The 12,885-nt window shown below is 44.0% G+C and overlaps 1 protein-coding gene across 4 annotated transcripts in view; it reads right to left on the minus strand.

Annotated features, from left to right (window-relative positions):
* Positions 1-5,465, minus strand: part of RB1 (RB transcriptional corepressor 1) — an 82,216-nt gene extending 76,751 nt beyond the window's left edge. For 3 of the 4 annotated variants that reach the window (XM_037375919.1, XM_037375918.1, XM_037375917.1), the window contains exons 1-2: positions 5,265-5,464; positions 4,938-5,055 (exon numbers count right to left, since the gene is read on the minus strand). In XM_037375919.1, the coding sequence (XP_037231816.1) occupies positions 4,938-5,055; positions 5,265-5,353 (207 nt within the window). In that variant the 5' untranslated portion in view covers positions 5,354-5,464. Of the gene's footprint in view, positions 1-4,937; positions 5,056-5,264 lie in introns of all 4 variants that reach the window. The other variant, XM_037375920.1, reaches the window with a different exon arrangement.
* Positions 5,466-12,885: the final 7,420 nt, after the last annotated feature.

A 12,885-nucleotide genomic window follows, 5' to 3' on the forward strand; every position in this document is an offset into this window, starting at 1 on the left:
CTATTTGTTTGCAGCAGTTTAAATCAAATTCAAATATAATACTAACTAATGGAAGTCAACAGAAAGTTTTGAACCAATGAAACTAGTTCTTCCAATATGAAAACTTCCCATTACACTTTTCTTCATGTAGCAGGATTGGAGGGTACATCAGTCTTTCCCCAGGACAGGCAGAAGATGAATAAAAAAACCCTGTAGGCCAGTTAGTTATGCTTTTAAAGCACAAGGGCACAACACATACAGGCAATACATCTGCTTCGAAGATACTGAGTATGACCAGCAAGAGGCCACGGTGATGATTTATGTTTTCTTTGGGACTTTCAGTAGCTCTTTCTTTAATAACAGAGGATCCTAAAATACATGTAATTTTGGTCATCCATCCAAAGCTTCAGTGGAAAAAGACAATTCCTATGCATTTCATGCTTTTGCCAAAAGCCAGAAGCCTCTGCGTGTCTTTTAACATGAGGATAGGTGGTTTACCAGCTACAGTGGTTTATTTTTCATAAGAAACTACAACCAAAAGGAACTGATTTAACTTAAATGTGAAATTTTATGGATTGGGAACATTTGACCTGCTGATCACAAACTTTTTGGTCTATACAGAGCATTAGGAACTAATTATTTCATTCCTCCACTTAAACTACAGTTCATCTTTTAAGTTTTCTTCACTAAGACCATACTTCAACTCTTGTGCAAATCAAACACTCTACAGCATTTGCATACCAGTGTAAGTCACCAGTTAGAGAGAACTTCAGAATTTAAGATGAGCAATTAGAAAGAAGGAAAGATGACAGAAACATCTTCAGATGCTAGTCTTTCAGGGGGGGTGGGGGGAAGGGAGCAATAACTTCCTCACAGCCACAGGGTACAGAATAATCGCCACTGGCTTGAATTACAACACAGAAACAGATGAGTGTAGTACTTAGGGAAAAAATTCATGAGCAAAGGAAGTTAAACTAGGAAGGCCTAACTATGCAGACTGCACATCTTTCATTATCAGAATTTTTTAATAGTGGGTTAGACAGACACTTAATAAAAGTGACTCAGGAATTCATGAGTCTGAACAGCTGAGCAGCAGCAGGACAACAGCGGGCCACACTTCCCGAACACTGCTATGAAGAGCAAACAACAAAAGGAAGCTCCTGCCCACACACCACATGCTACAGCAAGCTGCACTGAGGAGGCTGAAGCACACCAGACCCTACGCCTCAAGGTCCTTGGCAGACTAATTTCTATCAATTTCCTAAACCACTTCAATTTTGTTTGCAGAAGTTTGGTTCCAATTTAGTCGCCATGTCATATGTTCCTCATGTTGGTTCTTTCCAATGTATTAAACAACAATTCACTCACGTTTCTTTTTCCTGCTTACATCACCCAACATGCTACTTCAGATTCTCCTTTTGCTGTTCTTAACCAAAACAAACAGTAGCAGAACGTAACAAATGCCCTGAACTTTTTCCTAGCAGTATTAGTATGGCTTCCTGGACCTCTCCTAGTCTTTTACTCTAACAATCACATGTTGCTCAAAGTACACTAGTAATTCCTCTGAATCTATTCACTCCATCTAGAGTTTACAGGCACTATTGATTCATAATACAGATTTCAGGACAGTTGTAAAAAAAATAAAAGTACAACAGCAGCAAGCATCAGAGCCAGCTGTTAAGCCAACAACTGTCAGTATGCAACAGTTTTGAAATTAAGACAGTAAGAACTGCAACTTTAAGAAAACATTTTGTTTAACTAGGTAGCTTGGTTTGGTAAAAAAAAGAAATGAGAGAAAGAACAAAAGTCTCTGTACAACATTAATGTAAAAGCTCTTATTTATATGTACACTTCCAGGGTTACAATAAACTTGTGCAGGAGTTCACCAGATTTAAAAATAAAACACCTTCCCAATCATGCATCAGATACCTTCCTTCATACCATACACCAACAGCACTGATTCAGTATGACATTTCTGGAACTAGCATTTGGGGTTTTATCCAAGAGATTTTATTTTATTGTAGAAGTGTGTCATTAAACTCTCGCTGTCACAGAGGGAAGCTTTATGTTCTACAGCTACAAAGGGAAACACCACCATATTTAACAGATAGTTGTATTGTTTTAAACAATCTCTCTCTGCAGGTCTAGTTTTTCCAACTACAAGTCAGCCTCATTTTCCAGAAAGACTGCGTAGCCATCTCTCTCCTGTCACCTTTCTCCTCCTCTACACCTCTCACAGGGGTTCAGCTGTTTTAAGGATTCAAGTCCCAGCTGTGATAAGGTGTAGCTGTATTATCCTCAACCCAAACTGCTGCAGAAACAGGTAAGTTGAGAGCACAGTAAGAAAAGCTACAATGCAGAGCTATGCAAAGTAAGAAAGATATTTCAGCGAGAAGTAGGATCATCAGCAACTCCAAGACACAAAAGAAAAACTATCCATGTGGAAAGATGTGACATCCTGAAGGAAAAAAAGACAGCGAGTCAGCCAGTTCCAGCGGCACCAGTGGCTTCAGCGGGTGTTGGCACAGAGGATTCATTCCAGGGAGCAGCAGACACCAACCTTTCTTCTCCTGACTGATGCCCACCTGGCCAGCAAAGACTTTTAGGTGTCTGACTGAAGTGCAGGCACACTTAGGCTGATAAGTTACTACACTCTAACAATCTTTTGCGTATGTGTGCCAAAAACAATTGCTTTATACTTGCAAGCTACATATACCTTGCTTGCAAAGTCTCTTTGCACATGATTACGTGTACCCTAAGTGACCCAAAAAGTACTAACAGATGTTTTCACTTTAAGTCACTAAATATTCATTGAACAAGGATACAGCAGGCGTTCAGACTAGGTCTAAGCCCACATCTGCACCCTGATTCTCTGCCAGTTACCACTGCACCTAATGTCTGGGCCACACCACTTCCTACTTAGCACTGCAAGTCTCCTCCACATCCTCAGAGGCTTGGCAAACGCAACTCGGAGATCAACCACAAAGAACAAGGCCAGTGCACCAGGTAAAGTAAGATTTCAGGTCTTTATGCTCTGTAAACGGCTTGAGAGTGGGATCATTAGATGCCACCTCTATTCCATCAGCAGTCTGTTGATTTAAGCTAACCCTGTAGCTGGTTTGACTTGAGGAACACAGACATGATCTTGTAGGTATTTGGACAGCTGGCGTCCTGCTATTTCCCTTGTTGCTTGAGAACAGAAAGTTGCTGCATAATCAGCCTCTGTTCCAGTTCAGAGGTGAACAGGTTAGCACTGAACCATGTTGATTTAAACACATACAGCTGGTGCTTGCAGGACAAACACTGGGACAGCCCCTCCAACACAATACCTTTACCAGAGGGGAGAAAGGAGTAGGTATTTAAACACAGCCTCCTCTCATGAGTCCCTGCAACATGAACCAGAGTGTCACCCTGAGGAGCTGGGCTCCCGGTGATAACAGCTTGACTCTGAAAGAGAAGCAGCACTTAATCAGGCTGTTAATTTACTTGACTCACCAACACTCAAGGGAAGCCTGCACTGGTCTCAGCTAAAGCAGCAACTCCTATGCCTGCCAGGTCCCCAGGGAAACACATGCTTGCCAGCTTTGTCATTTCAACACTTTGCTGACACTTTAGAAAGTTTGAGGAAAAGGCCTTGAACCACAACGTAACACAGATTTTTTCCTATACGCTGAAAGGCTCTTAGCATAGTTGAAATAGAAAAATGAAATTGCATTTCAACTGCAAGACAATACATATTAGCTATATGTCATAATGACTATCTAGTCATTGCCACGTTTGAATAGGTAAAGGAGGTCATCTTCAGATGCTGAAAGGAAGGGTTTCAAATGTCCTCTGTCTTGCTTGGTCACCACTAGGTAATGATCAGTAAAAACAAAATTCCGCCTGCAAGTGAAGCTTGCAGAATTACACCAACAACCTGCCTTGTTTTTTTCACTCAATAGAACTGAAAACTTCTAATTTAGTTCATACAGAGGAGCTTGACTATGCTTTTAAGTAAATGTTCTCTGGGAACATCCATGGTCAGAAATGTACCTGTTACTGAAAGAGCTGTACACAGTCTCCCTCCCACACTGCTACTGTATTGCATTGTGAAACCCAAATGCCCCAAGAGCTGGTATACCCACACTGCGGTTTAAAAACCACAGACAATAAGGTATTCCTAGTGACAGCATAGCTGTGGCAGGTCAGCTCAAGTTGCAGAAGAATAAGCAGAGGTCGCAACAAATACATGGATGCTGGACCACCCAGCGCAAACACTACCCCAGCTAAGTATTTTAAATCTAATTCAGTTCTGTATAACAAAGCTTTGGTCATGATTTAATTCTATTGTAGCTGTTCTCTGAGTCAGCACTAATACACTGAGAAGAAGGGGGGGCGGGGAATCAGGAAAGGGCATAACACTTTAATCTGTTTACACATGCCCAATGACTAACTTTGAACGGAAATACCGCGACAGTAAGTACGTACAGATTAACATTATGTAGTAGAAAGAAAAAAAAAAAACAACAGTTTAGCATACAAACATCCCTTTCTCTGCAATAGCCTTCTCCAGACCCCTTCTGCAGCCTCATAAAAAAGGAAGAAGAAATACACAGAAAGAGACGATGAGATGACCTGTAGAAAGTGACTCAGACATATCTGAAATAACTTGCGGGTCGAAGAATTTGCCGATCACATGGTGGTGACGTCTACTGTCATTTAGTAGTAACCTACAAGAATTCTAGAGTCCAGACCTTTAAGGGAAAATATTAAAAGGGAGATGTATAGAAACCAGTTTATACAGATACGTGCACGGCACCATCCAACATCAGCCTAACCGCCCTTGGAAAAAACAAAGCCATGCCACAGGAGCCCTGGCTGCGAGGCACTCGTCCCCCAGCCCGGCCGGGTCACAGCTCGCTGAGGGGGCACAGGCCAGACGCGACAAGCGGGACGAGTTACACGGCGGTACTCACCGGGGCGCCGTCCGCAGCCGACAGGCTCTCGTAGGTCCGCCACGCCTTCTCCCTCGCGCCCTCCGACACCTTCAGCGCATCGCAGAGCGCGACGAAGTCCGCCTCGCCGACCTCCAGCCTAGCGAGAGCAAAACCCGTCACCAGCGGCACTCCGGCCCCACACCGGCCCGCAGCCCCGCGCGGCCGCGCCAGCTGCCGGGGGGCGCCCCGGCCGCCCCCGCTGAGGAGCCCGGGGGGGAGGCACAGCGCGGACCCCCGGGGGCGGGGAGCCCCGGCAGCACCCCGGGCCCGCCGCCTGCCCGGCCCGCCGCGGCCCGCCTAGCTCACCGGGGGGCGGCGGGCGGCGCGGAGCCGCCGTCGGGGCTGGCGCGCTGGCTCCTGGCGGCGCCCGCCCTGCGGGGGGACTTGGGCGGCATGGCGGCCCGCGGCCGTCGGGCCCCGCCGTTCAAGCGCCCGCCGCGGGCGGCAGTAACGACGGGCCGCCGGCTACCGCTCCCCTGCCCGCCGCCCAAACCGCGGGAAAACTGCGTCACCGCTGCGCCGTCACTTCCGGCCCGGCTGCCGCTCCCCCGCCTCACCCGCCGGCGAGGAGCCGCGACCGCGCCCCCTCGGCACCCGGAAAGAGAAGCTGCCCGCGCCAGCCGGCTCAGCCAATGAACGCGCGCCTTTCTCCGCGCTAGCCAATAGGAGCCCGCTCCGCTTCGGGCGGATGGGCGACCTGGAGTGAGGGCGCGGCTCGAGGGCGGCGGCGGCGGGCGGGGCCGGGCCGGGCCCCTGAGGGAGCGGCGGGGCGGGTGGGTACCGGTCCCGGGGTTGGGGCTTCTCGCCCTCCCAGGCTGGGTTCCGCGGCTGGGGTGACTCACGGCTGAAAAGGCAGCAGGAGCGATGGCATCTGACTGCCGCAGGTGACAGGTGACCGAGGGAGCAGGGACGTCGTGGTGAGGTGCTGGGCGCCGCCTCCTCGCAAAACGAGCAGTTGCCCCCGCGGCGGGGCAGGCCCTTCAGGGCCCTTCGGTCACCCCAGGGACGACAATCCGGCTATGGCGGGTATTTCAGGTGCTCAGCAAGCTGGAGGCAGCCGGTAACATCTCTTCTGTAACGTGGGAAGAACCAGAGCCCGTGCATTAGAAATAAGTAACCGGATGGGTGTAGAGCAGGACAGAAATTTCAAATCCTTTATAACCATCTCTCACCCTGAAATTCATCCAAGTCCTAAATAAAATGTAACTTTTAACGCTGTGCATTGCAATTACATTTAATGTAAAAAAATCTCCAGGCTTTGGGCATCTTCTGGATTTTAAGCCAATGAGATTCAAATCCCCAATGCCCCAATTCACAGATCTTAAAAATCTACTCTGCCGTCTGCAGTTGCAGACGTCTGCAGTCCATGTTTAGAAGGCAGATCGCTGCTGCAAGCGAGCACATTTAATTTCATATTTTTATGATTACAACTTCTTGGAAGAAGCAAAAATATTTGTATGTAAGGACTCTTCCTACATGCACGTATTTTTCTTTCGTCTGTAAAGCAACTAGTTTTAGTGAGGTTGCTGTCAAAGCTTCAGATTTTAAAAAACAATGTGAGTACAACTATGGCATACAATAAAAATTCGTTAGTATTTAAAGATTCACACACTTTATTCATTTGTTCAGGCTTTTCCTTTATATTCATTAACTTAATTTAAAATAGGAAACAGTATTTTTCTGGTTCATAATTAGAATTAAAGCAACTACAGTAAAGTGAGGACAACAAATGGGATTTCTGAGGCAAATCAAAGCACATCAACTCCAAATTAAATGTCTGAGTTGTAGACTGTAGTGGGATTAGACATTCCTTATTATGATTCTAGTAAAACTGTGACAGTAACTTTACCCTTCTTCTAAGCACATTTAAATAATTCTTGTAATCAGATAATACCAGATTCTGTGAAAGGTTTGGAGTCTAGAAATACATGTAATCTATAGCTGAACCACAGACAACGAGGCAGTTCTACCAGCTTGGAAAAGTGAGCTAAAACCCTAAACCACAGATGAGTCCATTGCCATCTCCTTCCAACTGGCTGAAAGAGCACAGATGAATTTAAAATGAGAGCAAAGCATCTCAGAAAATGGTCACAGCCAGCGGAGACCCTCCCAGCTGTCAGCAAGAAGGGAACACACCCTCCAGGATATCTTCCCTCACAGCTGCTTTAACATGCTTTTAGAGCCAGGCCCTAGATTAACCAAATGATAGGCAGAGAATTTGTGTTGCTCTTACAACACCCTGTGCATTAATGCTTAGGGAACATCATATCCTTTGAAACAGTTGACAACCAGCCTCAGTGTAAATACTAATTTTCTAAAATAGTTAGTCGGCCAAGCACCTTCTCAAGTCAAATTTTAGGCACCTTTTTTCATCAAGCAAGGTATTTCGGGCTCCCCCCTCCATAAGCAGGTATAACCAAAACAATCTCAGAATGCTTCAAATTACAACTGGAGGGAGAAGAAGGGAGGCAGCAGATGAATCGAGCTCAAATAACCTTGAATCCTCTGTCCCAGAGCCTCACATGTAGTAACTACCTACACCTAAACTGTAGTGAGACTTAAAATGTATGTATGTACTTCCAAAGAAAGGCACATGCATGTCTAAAACCATATGTAAATTGCTACGCTGTTTTTCTCCCCCCTTGTTAGATACACTGATTTGAATGTTTTAATCCTGTATTCAAAAATGTTTTTCTTTTAAATGGAGCCTTTGGGCTTTTGGAATAAAATGACAAAGGAAAGAAGAAAAGCAGCTTCTACTGGGGAAAAAAAAAGAAACACTGCAAAGTTAAATATAGTATTAATGATTATTTCTCATCTGATCTGACAATATTCTAAACATCTTGCTGCAACAGCTTTTAAAGTGTAGGTCATAGACAGATGGTAATTTGTGAAACATTGCCCAGTCAAACAGTCCTGACTCATTGTTTCCAGCTGTTACACAGTCTTAAGTAATTTTATTATCTTAATTTTTCCCACTTAAAACTGTTGCTATAGTTTCTTGGTAATTGCAAGTGGGAATAGAAGTCATGCTTTCACTGCAAATGAAACTAAGCCTTTTTATTTTTACTTTTACTGCTCAGATATGATAGAAGCTTGCTACTTTTTTAGTCTTCATAAAAATGAAATATTTGTGATGCAGGGAAAACTTTATTTATTAAGACCTCAAGACTAGCTGCTTATTTCTACATTATCACAGACCTCTACCACTTAAGTTGCAATTATAAGAAAATCAGTTCTGGAGATGGATGACAGAAATGTAGGCACTAAAACCGCTAAATTGGGAGCTTCTGGATATTAGTCCAAGTACTGCAGCTTGAATAAAGCCCACAGGCTGTAAAATTCCTGGACTGTAAAAACATCTGCCTGAATCACCCCTCATTTCCCTGCTTGTAACAGGCAGGATTAACCAGGGAGAGGGTGTAAGCTCTCCTGGCCAGCCTCTTCTGTGCGCGGACATCCCTTGCACCATGCAGCAGCCATCAGCCCCCTGCTATCAGTGTCATCTAGAGCCCACCTGTCCCTCTCAAAGCCCCAGCACAAGTGCTAACAGGAGTAAAGTGGTGATGGACCTGCCCCATGCCCTGTGGGGCAGCTCTTGTCTGGCTGCCGCCCTACAGGCCCCAGGCCTTAAGAACAACTTCCCTAGAGTACCACCTAGAGCAACAGATGGACTTAAGTGACAGTGTCCCTTCAGGAGTGCCTCAGGGACACCAAGGCCATGGTTTGAACGAGGCCTTTTCCACCTGCCGCCATGCTCTATGATTCTGTGAACTCCGCTGGTAACACTGCCTTGCGATTGCACTGGCATCAGCTCTGCCTTTGAAACTGGAAATGGTTTATGGGTGTGATGGGGCAAAGCTGGCTGGTTGCACCCCTTGTTGGTCAGCCTGGCCCCTAGTATCCTACATAAAGACCTTGTTCAAAATATGAAGGATAAAAACCATTTCTAAAAGTTCAATCCATTTCTTGCTAAACAGAGGTATTTCTTAGATATTGCCTCCCCTAACAGTTCAAAGCCTAGATATATATTATATATACACACACAAACATTATTAATAAAGGGTATTTTCATTCCACGTTTATATGCACCTGTGATATGCTCTTCTTAGAACATTACGTAGTGAACTGCTGGAATCTGAGATACTGCAGTGATGAATTTAAGGCAGGAATCTTTATCAATAGTGTTTGACCAAATTGCTAGTGGGATCTAAAAGGACACTGTGACTATTGCTGCTGGATGGAGAAACGCTTGCACATATGACGCCTATATGCAAAACTTCAACCCAGGCCATTGCAGGGATACTTCTAGTTCTCTCCCTCTGAGATGAGTTTAGAGAGGTTTCTGCTGATTGAAGTTTTTAGACTTGTCATTTTTTTCCTCTTTTTACTCAGATAAGCCTATTTACCTGTTCATAGAAAAACTGAACTACTTATAACTGTGTAAGGACCTTACACATTGCATGTTCTTTGTAAATGAAAATGGCTGTTGGAGTCATGTCTATTGTACAGAGCTGTGCTAGCACTAAGGACCAGGGTACTAAAAAATAAAATCCCTGGCTGATGCAATTCATCAGGTGAAGCCCTGGTGCAAGTGTAATTACAGCAGAAAAACCTAATCATTCCTGTTACAGCTTTCCTTGCTTATGGAAAGTTTCCAAACATGAGTATAAAACATACCTTTGCATGCACAGCAGCAATACACCATGTGCTCTGTCAGGCAGGTAGTCCTGCGTGTCCCCAGCAGGCAAAGCGCTTCTAACCCCAGATACATTCTGCCCCTGGGGTGTGCAGGACATCCTGTGCCCCCTCTGCAGGGCAGTTCATTTCGGTTGGTACTGCCAGCTGTTAATGAAATAAAGGTCAACAAACAAACCACAACCCTCTTGTTGGTTGCAATTACAGAGTCACATTAATGACCCCATTGTGATCCCTCCCTTCCCGTCCTGCTCAGTCCCAGGTTCTGCTTCCTCTCGCTGCTTGAGAAAGTGTGCACCGGCACAGGCAACACCCTGTCCTGCTGCTGGCGGTCTCCCCAGTGAGGATGTTTCCCATGACTCCTCTTCCAAGATTTCCTAAGCCCACCAGAAGCAGAATATGCTCTACTGGAAGCAGCTCTCAGAAATCAAATTAATCTTAACCAACAACCTGAAAACCAATTGAAAATTAGCAACCGTAGCCTGCAGTGAACAGACATACACATTTCTCTGAACTAAACCAACCTGTGATGTTGTTTTTTTCTTTTTAGGAGTGCACCAAAGAGATTACATTTTTTACCAAGCCATGGCAGTGAAATATTCTTATTAAGTGAAAACATTTGTCTATAGTACTCCAGAAAAACTCAATAGTATGACAACAGCACTATAGGCTTTTCTATGTTGCTCCTTCCATAATAGTAAAATGTTCTCCTACAACCAGAACAAGCAATGACAGTGAAAGTACAGCTCTGCTAGTATTTCCAAACCACAAGCTTCTGCTAGCACAGACACGTCAAGACTTCCATCCTCCCACCCAATTCATATAAACAAAAGCGTGCACCCACCTTTCTGGAGGACAGCGTTGCGCCAGATAACCTAACTCTTGCGTTTTCTGTCTTGCAAGCCTTCAGTATATTCTTCAAGCCAAAACTCGCCCTGTGGCTCTTTACTAAAGCTGCAAGACTTCAACTACAGAAGGAGGGAAGACTCAGAGCTTTTATTGTGCTTTGCAAGCCCAGATCATACACATGACTGACCACATCAGCCATACATGTGTGAAGACCCACTGAACATCAGAGGCTGCTTGGGACCCATGAGAGTAACACAGCCCCCTCCACCAAATAAATACAGTAGCATAGGATAGCGGCACTATGATTTTGCTGCTTCAGTGACAACATGTGTCCCAGCATTAGGATTGATTTTCTTTCTTACAAGGAGTTTTAGAAATATTTGCAAAGATAATTGTCCAGCGAGGTAATTTTTATACTAACCCTTTTCTGGAATTCATTGGGCTAGAAACGTGGCTTTCTTCAGTATAGCATAGCTATGTTTGTTTATTACACTTTTTTTATATATATAAAAAATAAAAAAAGGAAAAAAGCCCAAGCAGCTCCTAGAGCTAGTTTTTTCCATGGATTTGTGTCCTATGCTTCGACTTCGTCTAAGAGGGCAGAAGTTCCAACGAGAGCTTTTCCTGCACTCAGGGTGTTTTACGTCTTCTTCCCATACAAACTGCCTGGTGTTTAATAAGATGTGAGCACATGCTGGGAGCTTTCCCTCCATGCACACAAGTTTCTCCCTCCTTCCCCATGCTTATTTTCACACTACTGATAGAAATAAATTTCCCTCTACCATCCGACAGGCTCAGAAGTTATTAGGGACACAAGCATGCAGCATGATCAAATAAACCTCCTGCCTGTAAGAACAGATCTATTCCTCCCCTGCCCCACCACCTCTTCAGCAGCCTCGTTTGCTGGTGTCTCTGTTACAGGCCACACCACAGGTCACAAAGTTTCCTACTGAGTTCTATTTTGAAAACAAGTTAAAGATGATGCAAGGCTTACATAAAAATTTGTTTCATGTTTCACTTACAGAAAGCAGCAACAGTACGCTCATCAAAAGGCAGAAAACATAAAGTACTTCAGCATGAATCTCATGTCATACAGGGCTCCATAGAATGCACCAGTAACCCTGTCTTGACATATGCACACAATTGCAACATCCTGAATGTCTGTAGCTGAAGTTTTCCCAGTGGATTTGCCAGCTTGCTTACATGTATAGTGAAGTGTAGCTATGTAAGTATAAATTATATATGAGCATCTAACTTGTACCTACGTGAGGTTTTATTTGATATCCATGACTGCCATGCACCATCAAAGAATGGATTAAAGAAGTCTGGCCTTTGGAAAATAACAATTAGACTTTTCATTTTATATATAATGCACCCACACTAAGACTAAACTGCAAACTAAGCCAAATGCTGATGGAGAAAAAAAATCTCATGTCTTGTGTATTTAAGAAACTTCCTTTAAAACAAATTATTTTATCTCGATCCAGACATTCACAATAGCAGGAAGCTGGATGATAGCATGTTTAAAATTGTATAATAGCTCCAAAACCAGTAAAGCATCCTCCCACTATATTAAGAAAAGATCCTTTAAAAGATGAAAAATAAGATTAGTCCAAAACCTCTTGACTGAATTAATCCAAGACAAAAGATTTGGACACCTATGGTGCATATTATTTTAAAATTGCTTTAAACGGTAGGGGGGGGGTTTGCAAACAAATATGCAAATAGTCTATTAAACGTTCCTACTTTCCTGATGAATCTATGCTCAAAATTTGATCAGAAAGACAAGTCAGTTCCCCTATCATGGAGGCTTAGAAGTGGATTTTGGAGATTTTCCAGCCTTGGTTTTGAGTGCTACTCCCTTCTTTTCTCTCCCATAATTTTTCTTGCAACCAGCTTCAAAACAGCAGGTACTATGATACAACTTACCCTACACTCTCCCCAACAAAAGCTGCCATTATAAAAATCCCAATCCTATGAAAAAAACCCCAAACTTGCTTTAAGAATAGCAGTTTTAAGTGTAAATGGCACAATAAAGAACAGTATTAGCGATATTTGAGCTAGCTCCTGATGAACTGGCCAAGCTCAATCGGACATACTGACAGGAACACCATGAAGCTGAACAAAGGGAAATGCAACGTCCTGCTTGCAGTGAACACTCCCAGCTCTCAGCTGGGTCAGCCTGAATCATGGCATGCTCTAGATTATGTACACCATTTGACAAATACCCAGGACAGGGATATCAGATATTAACAATATATTAAGTAAGCTCTGAATCTACAGTCTAATTCTAATTATTGTGGAAATACCAACCCGGAATTTAAGCAAGCAGCAGAATATTGCCTTTAAATGAGAAACAAACAGAAAACACACGCTTCTC

Source organism: Falco rusticolus, chromosome 2, assembly GCF_015220075.1.
Source record: "Falco rusticolus isolate bFalRus1 chromosome 2, bFalRus1.pri, whole genome shotgun sequence".
NCBI lineage: Eukaryota > Metazoa > Chordata > Aves > Falconiformes > Falconidae > Falco > Falco rusticolus.